Raw genomic sequence first — 19,159 nt, 5'->3', positions numbered from 1 at the left:
GTCTTGGCACATTTGGTATCTAAGCCTTTGAGCCTGTTAGCTACCACGAACCTGGAGACTCCTGACTTGGAAGACGGCCTCCTCTGTAGCTATAACGTCAGCCCGCCGAGCTGGTGACTTGTGTGCCCTGAGGATGGACCAACCCTTGCTCCGTTTCCACAGACAAGGTGGTGCTCCATACAGACATCACTTTCTTGCGACAGGTGGTGTCTGCCTTTTACATCAACCAGGACATTGTTTTGCCGACTCTGGCTCCTATCCGAACACAGACTCTGAGCGTCAGCTCCATGCCCTGGATGTCCGGCAGGGGCGTGGTGTTCTATCTGGACAGAAATCTGCTTCAGACGTTCGGAAGAGACTTGTGTGTGCTACTCCGAAGCCAAGAAAGGGCTGGCCGGTGTCACCGCAGAAGTTCTCCAAGTGGGGGTGCCAGTACCATCCACCTCTGCTACGAACTGGCTGGAAAAGCCTCTACCAGGCGGATTACAGCCCATGCAACTAGGGCGGTTGCTGCAATCCTCAGCCTTCTTGAGGGGATTACCCCTTGAGGATGTGTGCAAGGCAGCTGTCTGGTCCCAGCCTTGACCTCATTAACATTACAGGCTGATGCTAGGGCCAGGCACGATGCAGCCTTTGGGAGGGCAGTGTTACTTTCTGCCATTTAATAGACCTGTTACATTGTTATAAATAACACAGTTGTTTGGTTTACATACTTTATTGTTATGTCATTATTGGTTTTGACACCTCCCCTCTCTGGACTATAGCTCGCTAGTCTAAATCCCATTTGTTGATTCGCAGAGATACACGAAGAAGAAGTACAGGTTGCTCACCTGTAACTGTGTTTCTTCGACGTGGTCATTGCGCGAATTCACACAAACCGCCCCATCCATCCCCTCAGTGTCTGCTCATTTGACACGTGTTGCCGTGCTGATTAGCGGCTCATTCGGAACTGAGAGGAGGGGCCACCAGGGGCCTTATATATGGGTGGGCGGAGCTACCGCCAAAAAGTTGCAGAAAGATACATTACTTTCTGCCTAGATATTCTAGAGTTCCGGAGATTGCTGCGCGGCGCAGAATAAACCCATTTGAGTGAATTTGCAGATGACAACTCGAAGAAACACAGTTACAGGTGAGCAACCTGTACGTTCCAAACATGGTAATTTTATGCCAGTTAGACATGATGCATTTATATAATTCGATCTGAAAGTGTATTACAAACCATTTTTCTCCTTTAAAAAATCTGGGTTTTCAAAAAAGGGAGGGTTTTAATTCCTGAAATGTATATCTCTAGCTCTAAAAGTAAATTTTCTCGGCCCATTGTACACAGGTGAGTTCTAAAACAAAAAACGCTATGGTTAATGGATTTCCTTTCCCTTCTCTAGCCTTTCCGGTGTGCACACTGCCATTACTCCTGCAATATATCCGGTTCTCTGAAAGACATTAAAATAGGCAACATCCCTATGAGGATATGTTATGCAGGCTCTGGAGACTCTGCTGACGCCCTTCTCACCACAGGTAACCTGTCTGTTTCAGAAGCATTACACTGGCACATTCTTTGAGTGAGGGACAATTAAATTTATCTTGGAGAAAAGATGATGGCATTTTCAGTGGTAAATCATGATGGGATTTCCTGTTTCCTCTATGGGAAGAACTTCAGCATTATTTTCAAGAGAGAGAAAAACTTGAGACAGATGTTGTGTCGAAAATTAAAATCCACCAGAATGTGAAAGTTGAAGGTAGTCCATTATCCTCTTGTGGATTGGTTTGGAAAAATCATGTAGGTTTAAATTGCTACACAATATGTTTGTTTCTTCATGGAACAATGCCAAAAGCACTGTTGAGAGAAGATAGTTATGTGCATGTTTGAGAGGAGCGGGGTATATTTTTTGTTAGTTGTTTTTTTGCCTTTCTAAATTTTTATGTTTAAAACTCTGTCTATGAGTTTTGTTTCGTCTGACAATCTGCAATCCTCAACAACTTTTATGGCTCAGCCTCTAAGATATCTGAAGAACTGTACTCTCTATGAGCCTGCCTGGGTTTTGATAATGCCAAGGAGGCGATTCTTTCCCTTCCCTATCCTCACAGGTACTTTAGTGGGCACATTAAGGGGGCTTTCTTGGTGGGGTCTCCAGACTCTGAAATTGCCTCCTTAGACCTAAAGCTGGCCTCCTCCATTGTGCCTGATAGTACCTTCAGGAACTGACTGTTTCCCTCCCTCTTAGGGAAAGGGCTTTTAATAATGTGCTGTAGGGTCCATTTGGTTGGTTTTTATTGGTCGCTTTTTACAGTTGGACCTTGGTTCTATGTTGGATCCATTGCAGACCCCTTCTCCCCACACCAATGGATACCAAAAACTGCGGGCTTCAAGTCCCCTTTTTCCCAATTGCACGTGCCCGCGTACCCGCTAGCACAGCTGTGGCAGTGCTGCTATTCTGGACAATGGGGCTTGCTATCTGTGAATGCTGAAATCCACAGATGGCCAGTCACGAATACAGGGCTCCACTGTATATTGCCTTAAAGCTATTGATAGTTTAATTATATTTTAAATTTTGTATAAATTTAATGCTGTCACATATTACCTCTGTCTGTTCAATTTTTATAGCTTGACTCTCAGGGTTGGGAATGGTGCAATATATAAAATACCACAATAAGACTTCACTCGGAAGACCTTTGGTTGATTCTGTGAAGCCAGGTTTTTTTGTTCCCTTATTTATATTATGGAAGATCTTGCTTTTCTCTCACCGTGAGATCCAAAGCAGCCTCCACACCATATAGTAAAAACACACCGCTAAAAACATCTGATACAAAAATTTAAAGCATTTCAAAACAGTCCCCTTAAATCTAACATTAACTTAAAGTTATATAGAGTACATTAAACACTGGGAGTGTTTTTCCATAATGACCTCTCTACAGCCTGTTTTAGGCAGGATAGAATCATGCTTTGCTGTAATGAGGCATTCACTACATTAGCCTTTAGCTGGATTAAAATGCATGCAATGCTTTCTGCAAGTTTGGGCATTCACTACCTAACTTGGAGAAGCTGACCAGATTTTTTTCTGTGTCACTTTTCATTCCGATTGTAGGAGTGAACTCCTGGCACAGTTTAAACTCTGAGCATGCCTTTCAAGCTGCTTCACTGAGAGGTGCTCATTTTGAATGAATGAATTAATGAATGACGTCTTTATTTATTATACCCGTTCCTTCATTCTGGACCAATTTTCACAGCTATGACTTCCACTGAGATCAGCTTGGCATACTTGCAAATAATGAGTGTGCATGAGAGTGTGAAGTTTGGGTTGGGATGGTTTTTTTTTTGTTTAATTTTGTTTTAAAAAAAAACCAACACCTCATGCTCCTATTTCTAGCTACTATATTATCCTATGTTGTAACAGTCCTTAAACCCTGCAGTCACCAAAGATGGGGAGGAGGGGTTATATAGGTGGAATATTTATCTTTTGGCCCTCAGGAGTGGATTTGGCAGAATAGTATAATACCCAGATGCAACCACAGTATCTATGTGGTTGCTTCTTTTCATCTCCCAAAGGGTATTTTCTGTTGTTGCAGTTGGCAGTCTGACAGACAAGCCTGCTGGCTTGTAAAGTATGAAATGGATTTAAAAATTCAGGACATAACAAAGTACATCAAGTCCTGCACATGGAGAAAATAAAGGATACCAAATTAGCTTCCATTATATTTGAAAATGCTGGAGCTGTTGGGGAGCTGCTTTCTTATTTTTATGTGCCAACTTTTTTATCCCTTTGTGAATGACAAAAAAGTAGAACTTTTTCCTCCTCCTTTAAAACGAACATCTTTTGTGGATTTTAAATTCCCCCTTTTTGTTCCACTAGAATGGGTACCAAAATAACACTCCACGCCTCAAGATAATGAATAAAACATAATTCTCCCAACCATAACATTCTAAAGCACTTCCAAATTATTGTCATCTTTATTTTTTATTTTTTGGCAAAGAATTCATGTCTATCAGAAGTACTAACCCATGTTCAACTGGTGACACAAGCCACCAAAGTATTCAAAATTTACACCTGAGTCTTTCCTTCATTTGTCACACAAGATAGGGAATGAGAGGTAAAAGTAATACACGACATATCCAGGCATTTGTTCGTCTTGAGTCCTGAGTGAGAAAAAAAGAGGATGTATTTATGCAATGTGATTTTTAAAGGTCTCAGTGACAGGCACATGTTTTGTTCCCTATTCAGCCTCTGACATTCAGGTAGAGTTAAGAGAAATCCATTGCTTTTAGTCACTTCTGTTGACGAAATACTACCAAGATCAAAATCCAGTTAGAACCGTCTAACTAACAGATGTATGTACAACGCTGTGTAAATTTACACGCGCTTTATAAATAAGGTTAATAATATGTTGGATACCAGTTGCTGGTGAACAACAAACAAGGGAGGGAGGCTGTGTTGGTTTCGTGTCCCAACCTGTGGATTCCAAGGTCATCTTGGCTACTATGACAACATAACCTTTACTAAATGAAATAGATCTGTTTGATTCTTACTTAGGTCTGAAATCTGGACAGCCACTCCTGCCCAGTGGAGTACAGACTGCACCAAACCAGATAGAACAACACAGTCCAACAGAATGAATCAGCAAGAACCAGTTTTATTGCATGTGTGGGCAGTCAGATTTGCTTAGTAGCAACCAAAATTGGAAGCAGAAAAAACATAAAAGCCACCACATGTATAAATTGGTGGCTTAGGCGGAATCCTCTGTTCTTTAGCTTAGCAATCCTTTCATCATAGAGGGAGATTCTAGGCACGTGTGCATTACGCATTCAACCTTTTAGCTATTAACGACAACCTAGCCACAACAGAATCTTTAAAAGAATAAAGCTGACAAATAACTTGAGGCTTCGCATCCCAGACATCTCCAAAAGTTGCCTCCAAAGAATCCAACCTCTTGTTCTCTTTACCACAAAAAGGAGATATGTGACCAGAATTTGTTGCTGTTGTTATTTTCTATCAGGTAGGACTTGACAACTTTATATAAAAAGCTCTAGATCCACCTGTTATCAAAGCCCTGCTCAACTCTTGCAAACTTAAGGTGTGGCTACCATGTTTGAATCAATACCCTGCAGTTTATCTTACTGCTGCTGTCTACCTTACCAATCAATTGTCTTTTCTGGTGGCTCATGTCTTCTCATGATATGTCTAAAATATGACCAGCCTTAGGTTAGCCATTTTCTTTCTAATAAAAGTCCAGGCTTGGCAACCCTTTTATTTGTCTTTAGCCATAGGTATCCATAGACCTCTTGATCAATACCACATTTCAGATGAGTTGATATTCTTCCTGTCTGCTTTCTTCAGTATCCAACTGGCCCACCCATATATAGAAATTTAAGAAGGATTATGGACTGAATTATTCTAACTTTGGTATTTAATTAAATATCTTTATATGTCTACCTTTTGAGTCTTAAGGGGTTTTTTTGTTTGTTTGTTTGTTGTTGTTTTTTACCTTTCATTGTCTAGTTTTACCCATTTCAAAATTATACAAGTCATCTGTAGACATTTTATGGTCGCCATTCAATTGCAGGCAGTCTCTGGAGGAACTGATTTTCTAGATCGATTTCAAAACCGGATTTAGGATGGATTACGAGTTGAGGACAGCCATGGTCTCTTTAGTTGATGATCTCCGTCTGGTCATTGACAGAGGAAGTGTGAGCTGTTGTGCTCTTGGACCTCTCAGTGGCTTTCAATACAATTGACCATAGTATCCTTCTGGAACGCCTGGGAGAGCTGGTAATCAGTGGCACTGTCCTACAGTGGTTCCATTCCTATCTCGCAGGAGGTTCCAGATAGCAATGCTGGAGACACGTTGCTCTCTAAGAGAGAGCTAAAATCTGGTGTCCCCAGGGCGCCATCCTGTCTCACATTGCTATTTACATTTGAGGCCGGCCCAGGTCATCAGGGGCTGGCTGAAGACAGAGTGCCCTCCCTCCATAACTGTCATCTTTCGGCCGTTGAGGGAGAGAGAGAGCAGGCGGCCACAGTCATCAGGGGCTGGCCTGAAGACAGAGTGCCCTCCCTCCATAACTGTCATCTTTCGGCCGTTGAGGGGAGGAGGCGGCCCAGCGTCCTCAGGGGCTGGCCTGACGATACAGTGTATCTTAATGTAGATTTTTCTTATACTGTTATATACATTTTCTTGTACACCGCTATGATCTATTTGGAATGTGGTTTTAAATAAAACATATTATTATTATTATTTATTATTATATTATTATTATTATTATTATTTATTATTACATGGCTGCTGGGCGAGATATCCAGAGAATTGGTGGGGTCTTATCAGTATACTGATGACACCCAATTATTTCTCGTTGTCAGTGACTCAAGGGTGGCATCTCTTCTCCGAATGCCTGTCTCTGTCTAGAGGCGGCTGGTAATGGACTGGATGAGGGAAAACAGACTAAAATTGAACCCGGGGTAAGCAGATGGTACCTTACTATTCTAGCGACCCCTAATCTGGGAATGGAGATATGCCAGCCTGTTCTGGATGGGGTCACACTTCCCCTGAAGGACTCTGTTGGGGGTGTCCTTGATCGTCGCTTCACCTGACATCTCAGGTGGATTGCAACAGTCAGGAGCACCTGTTATCAGCTTTAACTGATATGCCTGCTGCACCCCCTCCCTGGAGCCAGGACGGACTAGAAAGAAACAGTAGTACCATGAGTTGTTAACTTGTTAGTTTGACTTTCTGTTAGCGCGCTTCCTACATGGAGCTACCCTTATACCAGTTGGAAAACTTCACTTGGTACACAATATGGCAGCCCGATTGGTATGCGGGAACACCAAGAGTTGACCACATAACACCTGTATTGAAAATCTCTTCACTGGCTGCCAATCATGTTTCCAGCACCATACAGTGGTGCCTCGGTTACGAAATTAATTCGTTTCGCGGCCGACTTCTTAACCTGAAAAGCTTCGTACGCGAATTGCCATAGGCGCTAATGGGGAGAAGGAAAAGCCGCGATTCCGTGCGAAAAAGCACCAAAAGTTTTTTCGTAACCCGCAAAAAAATTCGTAACCCGAAAACAATAATTCCCTATGGGATTTTTTTTCGTATCCCGAAATATTCGTAACCTGGGTTTTCGTATCCCGAGGGTACCACTGTAAAAGGTATTGGTTTATTACCTTTAAAAGCCCTACATGGCTTGGGCCCAGACCTACTTGCGGGAGAACTTCTTCCATACAGTCCACCCACACTTTCGGTCCTCTGGGAAGAATTTATTGCAGCCTAAAAAAAATCAGACTATCTGCTGTTACCCAGAGGGCCTTTTCACGCCCTCCCAGGGACTATGGAACAAACCTTGCTGAAGAGATCTGCCATATTACCACCTGACCACCTTTAACCTGCTTGGTCCCGAGTTACTTGAAGGACCGCATCTCCCATATAAATCCGCCCCACACTCTCAGAACACCCAGGAAGAACTTGCTCGAAGTCCCTACTTCGAGATATGTTACTACTTCTCAGAGGGCCTTTTCAGTAACGGCCCCCAACGCATTGGAATAGTCTTCCCAAGGAGCTCCGTCTCATTACCTCCCTGTGAAACTGTTTAAAAAGAGACTTAAACCTTTCTCTTTACCCAAGCATTTCTTCATGTACACTGAAGTTATGTTTCGCTCCCCTTTTCTCCCTTCTCACTTACATACACTATGAATTGGATTTTAATTGTATCTTGTAATTAATGTAATATGGTTTTAATTTTATGTTCTGTTTTACTCATTTTACTTGTACACCCGCTTTGATCATCTGCGAAAAAGCGGTATATTATTATTATTATTATTATTATTATTATTAAGAAGGCCGTAAAGACGGATCTTATCCGGCAGACTTTTCCTAATTAGTCACCCCTCCCCGACCAAGACGCCTGCCCTGCAAATATAGACTCCCCTGACTCGCTTTGTTCCTCAGTTTATTTGATTTTATTTATTGTAGTAATTTGATAGTTTTACTTTTTTTTGTTTTATAATTGGGTTGGGACTGATTCAGGCCCATTGTAGGGGTAGGGTAGGGGGACTTGTTTTAATGGTAGCTGATATTTTATTTTATTGTACTATATGTTTTTTAGATGTTGTAACCCATTGATTCCATGTGAAAAGGAGGAGCTTTAATTGTTGTTGTTGTTGTTGTTGTTGTTGTTGTCTGCTTTTGTTATGACCAAAATAGAGGTTGTACTGTAGTGGCACCTTTACACAGTAAAGTGAAAGTTATTAAAAAGTCCAAAATCCTTTAGGTAGTGTACCTATAACAGTGTTGCATAAACTTTCCTTAGTTTAAAGAGTAGACTATGGCTTTGGTGCATTAACTGTTGAAAATAACTTAGAATCATAGAGTTGGAAGAGACCACAAGGGCCATCCAGTCCAACCCCTTGCCATGCAGGAACTCACAATCTATTCAGTAAATTTTGATCTGGGCAGCTTTTCTTCTTCCATCTTCTGATTATAATTTAAACTTGAGAGGCCCTTAATCACCAGTGTGGAGGTTCACCTTGAAGTGCTGGTAGTAGGAAGGAAGCCTTACAAAATAAGTGCATGTTCCTACCATCACTCCTATACAGATTCTCATGGTATCTTTGGTTTCTCCCAGAGATAGGGATCAGGAATTCTATTCCATTTATGACCCCTTGTCACCAAAGCAATATTAAAATTAAATGTGATTTCCAAGGGACAATTCAGTCAATTAATTTTTGTGTGTAGATGACAACAGTATAGTTTCCCAGCTGACATTTCAGAAGTATGAAATATTCAAATACAACTTGCATATGTACACTGGTGTCAAAAGCAGATAAAGTATGTCATTCAGTGACCTTTTTCTCTCCATACTGCCAGAGTATTTAATGAATTGGAGATAAATTAATTTTCTTTAGCTATGATGTCAGTTAACTGCTACACAGTTTTATGCTACCAACTCAATTGCATGCTTCCATTTGTTGTTCGTTAATTAAAGTCAGAATGACAAAGGTGTCCATTTTAATTAACGGGGTTATAGTTAGAGTAATTTTAATTTTAAAAGAAATATAGGGAGGTCTTTCTTCTAATTGAGTTTTTATTAACAGGGTGATATGGAATGAATATTTCATTTCAGATTTTGTAACTGATGATATTTTTGTCCCATTCTATGCCAAAGGTACTTTTGAGTGTCATGCAGTGCTGCATATTAAGATATTTAATGGGAAAGCAGTTTCAGTTCAGCATTAGACAACCTGTATGTTAGACTCAATAAAGATAATAGAGTCAATAAAGGTAATAATAGGTGGATCTTGGAAAATCCTTGACGATTCATAAATGAGTGAAATGGCCTAATTCAGAGTTACCAAACAAAATAGAGAAAATAATTCCATGCCATTTTACGATCTTGGTAGTAAATTAAATCTTTGTTGATTAAATTCACCTTGTTGATTAAGCCAATTATAAAGGGAGCATATTGTACTTGCTGCTATGATGCTGTAGAAATCGATGAACTAGTGGCAAATTCTTCAGCACATGGTTGTAACTTTTTAGAATGGATTGCCATCAGAATAGACATCAGTGCATGAAGGCTTTCCCAGATTTTGCTTAGAGTCACTGAAAATGTGGAGCAAGGGTGTAAGTTAACTTTTTTTCCACAGCTCAGTATGAACTATTTAATCAATTTTCTTCCTCCTGGAAGAGAGTCCTTGAAAGCCGTGCCATTTTGGAGAACTATTCAGAGTTTGAGACTTACTCTCTGAAAACAAGCAGTATGGCTTTTATGCACAGGAAACATGATTTCTGTCCCAAAATATAATTTTATATTTTAAAAAAACCAAATGTTTCATCGTGTTTGAATTTTGCACGTATCTGCAGGACCTAAGCAGAGCAGTGGAGGATATGGGGTCTTGGAGAGGTCTCCTCCATGGGGTCTCCATGAATCAGGGTCCACCTAAAGGCAATTAACAACAACAAACAAGACTAAACTCATTCAATCAATTGTTGAGTGATGAGCCAAGACATAGATAAATCTAATAGATGTAATGTATTTACTCTAGTCAGGATAAAAATAGAATTTCATCCACTATGACCAGTCAAATTGGATAGGAGAGGAGGTATGGACAGAAAGTGTTTGAAAGTTGTGGTAGGTGTAAGGTCTTCAACACTTCTTAAACACAGAGGACAGAGTTATTAAACTTGATTAAAAAAAACAAGGTGTGTGTGATGAGGCAAGCTTATATTTTTATTTATATCAGTGAGAGGATTCTGACACTCTACCAATGCAAAATCTATGTTATTTTTTCCTTCTTCTTTTTTCTGCAGGTGGTATCAAGTGCCCAGTGTGCAACTTTGTGTATGGAACAAAATGGGAATGCAACAGACACCTAAAAAATAAACATGGACTCAGATTAGTGGAACGTGATGGGGAAATGAAATGGGAGGTAAATTCAAGTTATGACAGCTGTCCCTAAAATCTTGTGCCTTTTGAAAGTGGTGTGATACATTGAGAAAAATAGAATATAACTTACCCTAGGTAGTGAAAATTGTTGTCTGTTTCTTCTTACATATGTGAAAGTAAAGTGTCCAGTGAAAATGTCACAACCTCTAAGCATTTCATTATAATTATCTATTTTTGATATTCATTTTCATTTACTGAACAATCAAAAAAGTAGTTTGGAATATTATCCTACAAGCCCATGTATATGGTCTGTCCCTCTCTCTTTCTGTCCACCCAAGTTGAATATATGGAAAAGTAATCCCGGCAAGACAGATGTGCTGTGGATCAGAAAATCTGGCGTTATTGGTGATGGTTGACACCTAATCCTAGATAAGATTGCATTCTACATAGAGAGCCAAATACATAGTCGGGGCATGCTCCTGGGCTTGGCAATTGTGTAGAAAGCCCAGCTATCATCAAACAGCCTTAGGAAAACATGAAAAGGATTGGACACTCAGTTTGAGAAATTATAATGTCTGAACTTCTGTGAAAATAAATGACATAAAATATGAAAGGATATTAGAATACTAAAAGGTAAATCAATTAAGAGTCGCAAGCGATTAATGCTAACTTGGAAATTTGAATTACAACTCTTGACGTGTTCAAAAATTAAACATGAATTGAGTGTAATGTAGTGCTTGGTTTCTAGTTTTGTTGTCATCTAAAGTTAACCTAACAGACTGCCTTCACCCTCTTCATATTCTCATGTAAGATCAAATAAGTTGGTGAGTAAAAAATACAGGTCTTCTTTAGTAGTGACCCCATTATGGTAGAATTTTTGGGAATTCTACATGGTCCTTTTTGGTTTATTTCCTTGTAAAGGTAAAGGTAGTCCTTTGTCATGAATGTATAGTCGTAACTGACTGTAGGGGGCAGTGTTCATCTCTGTTACTAAGCAAAAGAGCCAGCCTTGTCCGAGTACGTGGTTACCTTCCCACCGAAGTGGTACCTATTTATCTACTTGCATTTGCATGCTTTTGACCTGCTAGATTGGCAGAAGATGTGACTAGTGACAGGAGCTCACCCCATCATGCAGCACTCAGGCCTCGAACTGCCAATCTTCCAATCGACTGAATTGGCATCTTAACCATTAAGCCACCACATCCTTGTATTTCTTTTTATAGATATATAAACCACTACATCACAGGCCAACACAGTGTATTGGTTTAAGTGTTGAACAAGAACTCTAAGAGAGAAGAATTTGGATTCCCAATCAGCCTTAGAAGCAGACTGTGTGAGCTAAAGCAAGTTATATTCTCTACTCCTCAGAAGAGGGCAATGGCAAATCCCCTTTGAATAAATCTTTCCAAGTAAACACTCAGATATGTTCACCTTATGGTCACCTTCAGCTGGAAATGACTTGAAGGCATACAACATTTTATAATGCTAAGTTTTAAATCTGTTCCATTTTGCAATATTGTATTCTTTTGGTTTCATCTTTCAAAAATGTGCACTATTCAGTAGTTATACACAGCTTTGTGGAAACTGTGCCCTATAAGGAACCTTATATATGCTTTAAAATTGATCCATCCCATCAATCAAAATTTTGGCATCCTTGTTATCTATCTGCCAATTCCCTTTGTTCACTGGTCACTGGCCTATTTTGCAGCAAACAACAGAGATTTCTGATGAAGAAACCTCGTCGTATCTCCATATTACGGAAGCTGAAGATATACAAGGAGCTCAGACAGCTGTTGCTGCTCTACAAGACCTAGGATATACCTCAGAAAATGGTAAAATGTTATCTGTATAGAGAAAAAGGATATTGCAATATAATTAGAAATATTAAGTGCTCAAAGTGAGCCTCATTTATTAACTATACATGATCCTTACAACACTTACAAGGAGCACACAGCCCCCTTGTTGCAACAGCTGCATTGGCTGCCAGTCTGTTTCTGAGCATAACTGAAATTGCTGGTTATGACCTAAAAACACGTAAATGGTTCGAGTACACGTTATTTGAATGACCCTATTCTTTCACAGGACCATCTGGTGGTAACACAGGAGAGGGCCTTCTTGGTGGCTGCTCCCAGACTCTCCCTTCCTAGAGAGGTTAGACTGAGACTCCATTCCTAAAGAGATTAGACTCCCCCTCACATTCTTTCATAGGCTGATAAAGACCTTTTTGTTTCAGAAGGCCTTTTAGGGCTGAGTGCTTGGGGGGGAGCCTTTCCTGTGCTACACTTTTTGTACTTGTTCTTTGTAATGGTTTGCTTTTAACTGATCTTAGTTATTGATAGTTAGATTATATTTTTTACTTTTGTATGATGTAATATTATTAGCTATTAATTCTTTCAGCTATTATAAACTGCTTGGCATCTCACACTGGGAAAAAGTAAAGCTATCCAGTGTGGCATAGTGGTTTGGGTGCTGGACTAGGACTCTGGAGACCAGGGTTTGATTCACCGTTCAGCCATGAAATCCACAGGGTGACCATGGGCAAGTCACATACTCTTAGCTTCAGGGGAAGGCAATGGAAAAACCTCTTCTGAACAAATCTTGCCAAGAAAACCCTATGATAGGGTCACCGTGTGTCAGAAATGACTTGAAAGTACACAACAAGAAAAAACAACAATAAATAAATAAATGTAACGAGATAAAGTTCCATATGCTGTGCAATGGTCAAAAACCTTTATTTCTTGAAAGGCCCAATGTATTTTGGCCATAGCACCAACTGGCCTTCTTTAGTGGCTATTCTCAGAAATATCTGGAGTTGTAGTCTGCACTGAATAGGAGTAAACCTTCTAAGTATTAGAAGAAAGGAAATTTTATTTGTTTATATCCTTCCAGTACAATACAATAGCTGTATAGTATTGTAGCAATCTTCACAATACAGTTATGGCATGACAGGTAGGCATCTGAGATCGAAAGGGAAAGAGAGAGGGGGGAAGGATGGAGATGCTATTCTGTGGCCACCAGTGAGAATCATGGCTGAAATAGTATTTGAGCTGTTACTTAGAATCATAGAGCTGGAAGAGACCGCAAGGGGCATCCAGTCCAACCCCCTGCCATGCAGGAAATCCAGATCAAAGCATCCCGACAGATGGACATCCAGCCTCTGCTTGAAGACCTCCAAGGAAGGAGACCCCACTACACTCTGAGGGAGTGTGTTCCACTGTCGAACAGCCCTTACCGTCAGAAATTTCCTCCTAATGTTAGGTGGAATCTCTTTTCCTGCAGCTTACATCCATTGCTCCAGGTCCTAGTCTCTGGAGCAGCAGAAAACAAGCTTGCTCCCTCCTCAATATGACATCCCTTCAAATAATTAAACAGGGCTATCATATCACCGCTTAACCTTCTTTTCTCCAGGATAAACATACCCAGCTCAATAAGGCGTTCCTCATAGGGCATGGTTTCCAGACCCTTCACCATTTTAGTTGCCCTCCTTTGGACACGCTCCATTTTCTCAATGTCCTTTCTGAATTGTGGCGCCCAGAACTGGACACAATATTCCAGGTGGGGCCTGACCAGAGAAGAATATAGTGGCACTATTACTTCCCTTGGCCTAGACACTATACTTCTATTGATGCAGCCTAAAATCGCATTGGCCTTGTTAGCTGCCACATCGCACTGTTGACTCATGTTCAACTTGTGGTCTACTTGGACTCCTAGATCCCTTTCACATGTTGTCTCCTTAAGCCAGGTGTCCACCATCCTATATCTGTGCATTTCATTTTTTCGCCCTAAGTGCAGTACCTTACATTTCTCCCTGTTGAAGTTCATTTTGTTAGCTGTGGCCCAGCTTTCTAGTCTATTCAGGTCATTTTGAATTTTGATCCTGTCCTCTGAAGTATTAGCTGTTCCTCCTAATTTGGTGCCATCTGCAAATTTGATAAGTATTCACCCATTTTTTTCCTCCAAGTCATTGATAAAGATGTTAAATAGCACTGGGCCCAGGACAGAGCCCTGTGGGACCCCATTGGTCACTTCTCTCCAGAATGAAAAGGAGCCATTGTTGAGCACTCTTTGGGTTTGTCCGGTCAACCAATTACAAATCCACGTAACAGTTGCCTTGTCTAGCCCACATTTTACAAGCTTGTTTGCAAGAATGTCATGGGGAACTTTGTCAAAGGCCTTACTGAAATCAAGATATATTATATCCACAGCATTCCCTTCATCTAACAAGGTGGTAATTTTATCAAAGAATGAGATAAGATTTGTCTGGCATGATTTCTTTCTCTGAATCCCATGTTGACTTTTTGTGATTATGGCATTACTTGTTTCAGTGCTACACTTGCTTTATGTCATGATAACAAAAATGGCTGCAATAGAATTGAAGAAGCTCATTCCTCATTACACTTGCCAAGTTGGCAGCACTTTTGAAAAGCATTCCTGGTTTCAGCAACACAGCTTTTCCTGAAACCTTGAATGGCTTCAGGCATTTTAAAGAAGCTACTACAGAGTACACTAGAAGTTTGCTTCTGATGTTTTGACAAAAAGGAACTTGACAAAGGTGGGAGGCATGTGTGGTCTCTTCAGCAAGAAATTGGATTACTGGCTGTAAATAAGTACAAGGTTTGCTTCATGGGGGTGGAGTCAGAAAATGAGTGCTGTCCTTGTTTTGCTTCTCTGGTCTGCCACTGTAGAAACAGCTTTTGCATCCCTCTTGTGCAGATTATTTTTTTTACACTAGATTAGTTTTAGCATACTATCAAGAGGTACAAATCATTTGAATTTTCTTGCTTCTTCTTTACACTGTCATAAATCAGTGTTTACGTGGTCCACGCACACATGTGGGCTTATTGGATCCCATAGTCATTGATTGCACCATGATGAAAAGACTGTAAAATTTACTACATCTTATTGCTAGGCCTAATAGTCAATAAGTTTTGTTTTGTTTTCAAAAGTAGTGATGACATGAAGAAGTTCTCCCATTCCACTATGAGGTGGGGGAGAGTCTTTAATATCGGTTTATTTGTTTGTTTCCTTGCTTGCTTGGGGTTATTTACTGTTTTCTCCATTTGCTGCCTCTTCAGTGACTATTTTTTCCTGTTTTGCTTTCTTGTTGAGTGATCCCTGCCAGTTAGCGATCATCTACTAGGATGGATGTAGCAGTGCATTGTAACAAATAAGATTTAGCTATGCTGTTGTGTTCGTAAAGATAAGCGGGGCAGCGGGTACACCAAGGGTCACAATAAAGCATTATTAAAGCATATTATCTCCATGTTAATCACATAGGTAATTCTGTCTAGTCATGAGTCACTGTAACTATTGAACAGTTTCTCAACTCCTTCTGAACAGTTCCCCCAAGACATTGAAAGAGAAGCTACTTATGTATTCTAATTAAGTTTCTAATAATGTGAAGGTGCTGAAAGTATGGACACTGCTGCCTTCCAGATAACAGCTATTCTTAAAATGCAACTTTTTGAAGATGAAGTGGACTTTTTCTCAAAAGGATTTGCCCATTCCATCCAGTGTTCAAGAAGAAATACAAGCAGTGGCCGTTCTAAGCAAGGGTTCACAGAACAGACGCATAACTTGATTCTTGCAAATTTACTGTTAGTTTTTTTAAAAAAATGATTTTTCACCCATCTACTAGGCACTGTAGCCTGTTACAGTTTAAATGATGCATGCATCCTAAGAATCCGGAAGCTGCACCAAAGCTGCACTCCAGTGCTTAGGAATGGAGTGTGGCTTTGGCGCGACCTCCGGACTCTTAGGACCCATGCATCATTTAAACAGCATACCTCCAAAGAGACCTGAAACAGCTTTATTTTGGCAGTCTGTAACAGGCCAGTGTTAAATAAACTGGCCTTTGCTTAGAGCTTACTATCCAGATGACACCAAGCATCAGGCATATGACTCTCAAAATTGTATGCTGTAAGACATGTTTTCTTCCTTAAAGTCTCACAAGAGTGACTGGCTGTTACTTTTGCACACTGATTTCTAAAAGCATTTTAGTCTTGGTGATCCAGTAGAATTTAGTTCTGACTACCTCACTGAAGCACAAGAAGAGACAGACAATAATGCAAGAAGGAGACAAAACTAAGCAAGGAGAAAATGGGGGAGGGGGAAGAAGGGAGAAAGTTTTTACAACAGATTTGAATGAAGAGAAAGGTGAGTTGATTTTGCAATGGATTTGGTTAGCAAAGGAGCTAAACAGGAACAGAATGAAATTTTGAGTGTTAGTGTCTTAATGCTGATCTTGATATTGTTATCCTTTCTTATAAGGTGGCCGACTTGATCCCACAGCTGTCAACATCCTCCAGCAAATCATAGAATTGGGTTCAGAACCCCATGATGCAGCTTCTGTTGCCTCCGTGGTTGCCATGACCCCAGGAACTGTTACTGTTGTGAAGCAGGTAAAAAAGAGAACCCTTTTAATTTCATGTGGCATGGTGCATGTTTATGTCTATGTCCGTGACCTGTTTGAACCAATTTTAGTTGAGCTCTGTGACTAAATATTAATATTTTCAGAACTTTGGAATAATAAGCTGAGATGGTCTCCCTTCAACTAGGCAGCTCATTAGTAGAATGGTCTTGAAGCACCACCTTGAGCTGTGTTTGCTTCTGGATCCAGGAATATGCATAAACGATGAGCCCAAAGTTGAGCATAATTGAGTTGGTGATTTGTGCATATCAAGATTTGGAGTGGTGGGCTGTTTTCTACATATTATGTTGAAATATTTCTCACAAGCCCCTTATGCTTTCATAGTGGTGACTGGGAATTTATTCAAACAAACAACATGCGAAAATACAGCAATTCAGAGTGGTGTTTACAGATGGAGGTGTTGCTTGTTTTTAAAATGTCTTCATGTCACATTACTTCCACTTTAAACAGTTATTTGCCAGAAGGTAATCAGAAAGATTTGAGGCTTTAACTAAATTAGACCGCTCCCCTCCCCATTTCCAAACCAGAGGGGAAGGAGGAGAACTTTTCTTAGTTTAGCTATTCTGGCTATTCTAGAAGGGTGAAAAATGCTCAAATTTCAACATGGGAGAGATGTCCTCATGTGTGGATACTTCCATGCAGGGCACTTTGAGACAGGTGCACTCACACATTAGCAGTTTCCCATATGTGAGAACTGAGATTTTTTTCAGACTTTATTTACATATTTAGTGTACCACAGAGGTGTAGAAAGTGCAGGTAGCAATTTGCATGTACCCATTAACCCCACATTTGCAACCCCTCTAAAGCTATGGGGCCCTCCAAATTTTAAAAATGTGTGAAATTTCACACAGAAAATGCCCAAATCACCGAGAAAAGGCAACAGTTTGTGTAGGCTTGTTCTCCATCAGTTCCAAAGCCCTCCAACACTGCTCATTTTCAACTAAAATTGGAAGTGATAGCTCATCAATTTGTGGAGCAGCACAAACCTGTCATGCAACCTATCAAGGTAACATGGGGTAAAAATTGGTCCCTGGCACAGTTGCCTGCCTGTGCAGTGCCATATGCCTCCTGGCTCACTCAAACAGGCACTTTATTTGAAGGTACTATGCTTATTCCAAGGTTAGGTTGTCATGTTCCAGTAAAAATGACTGTTTAAATTGTCCTTGAGGTAATATTTCTGAGAAAATCAACCAGCACTTTCCTCTGCATTTCTGAGCATCCCTCTAATGAAGTACTGTATATAATGTATAAGTCTGGAAATTTAGGTTTAAAAATTGACCCAAATAACCTGAGTTGACTTATCCATGGGTCAATGTAAGTACTGCATTTGAACACACACACTTATATATGGTGAAAGGCAAGAATTTAATCTGCCCTAGAAGCACTTACCCCCTCCTACTCTTTCATCCATCCAACCCTTAGTATATGCACTAATAGTTATGCCTGCTGGAATTTTGTAAGTTCTCTGGAATTGTTTTCTGTTACTTCATCCTTTATTTTATGTGCCTAAGTCTTACCCTCGACTTATCCACGGGTCATATCAAAATCTAGAATTTTGGCCCCAAAACTTGCCCTCGACTTGTATATGAGGTTGACTTATAGTCGAGTATATACGGTAGACATCTGGTAACTCAATGAGGCTGTGAAGTTGCAGAGATGCTGCTAAGGACATACTTTGATTTATTGGATTTCACTGGACTGTGAAAAAAGGGGTTTCAGATAATAGGGAAATGGTATGGATATATGTTTGTTTTTGCTGACTTCATTATTTAAGAGTTTTATTTGCACATAAAAATACATTTCAGTAACCTGTATGTTTTTAGACAGATGTATGATATATTTCACAAGTCTTTACTATAAATTTTAGACTTTCATCCATTTGAGCATACTAAAAAAGATTCTGAAGTTAATTGCCAAATTACTTCTTTTGCAGTTTCTTTTAAAATCTTTTGGGTGCTGACATTATTTTAATCTGTATAGTTCTTTTCAAGTTAAAAAAGAAGAAAACTGGATAATAGTGTGCGATAAAGCAAATTTATTTATATATGCACAAAATCAAGAGTGGAAAAATATTTCACATTCCTAGGAACCACTATCAAACATCGAGAAGATAGCATAATGCTCAGCAAGCACTGAAGGTCTTGATACACAATTCTGTTGCATTGCTCAGAATTTCCCACACATTCTTCAGTTTCAACAAAGCCAGACCTACCTTCAGTCCAGAGATCAAACACCCTCACTATCAAACAGCAATCTGCAATGCCAGACACAAATGACTTTTAAAAAAACTTTAGTAAGGAGTCACAAGCCCATAATGTTTTATTGCCTGATTGTCAGGCATTGTGAGTGCCCTT

At 40.1% G+C, this 19,159-nt stretch overlaps 1 protein-coding gene across 1 annotated transcript in view; it reads left to right on the top strand.

Moving 5' to 3' along the window:
* ZFAT (zinc finger and AT-hook domain containing) overlaps positions 1-19,159 on the top strand; it is a 187,054-nt gene that overhangs the window by 141,658 nt on the left and 26,237 nt on the right. Inside the window, 6 exon segments of the mRNA XM_042461673.1 lie at positions 1,383-1,431; positions 1,434-1,473; positions 1,475-1,515; positions 10,300-10,418; positions 12,084-12,207; positions 16,646-16,776. Coding sequence (XP_042317607.1) covers positions 1,383-1,431; positions 1,434-1,473; positions 1,475-1,515; positions 10,300-10,418; positions 12,084-12,207; positions 16,646-16,776 — 504 coding nt within the window.

Source organism: Sceloporus undulatus, chromosome 4 (assembly GCF_019175285.1).
Source record: "Sceloporus undulatus isolate JIND9_A2432 ecotype Alabama chromosome 4, SceUnd_v1.1, whole genome shotgun sequence".
NCBI lineage: Eukaryota > Metazoa > Chordata > Lepidosauria > Squamata > Phrynosomatidae > Sceloporus > Sceloporus undulatus.
Note: the sequence above shows the minus strand (reverse complement) of the source record. Positions and strands in the feature narration are given on the sequence as shown.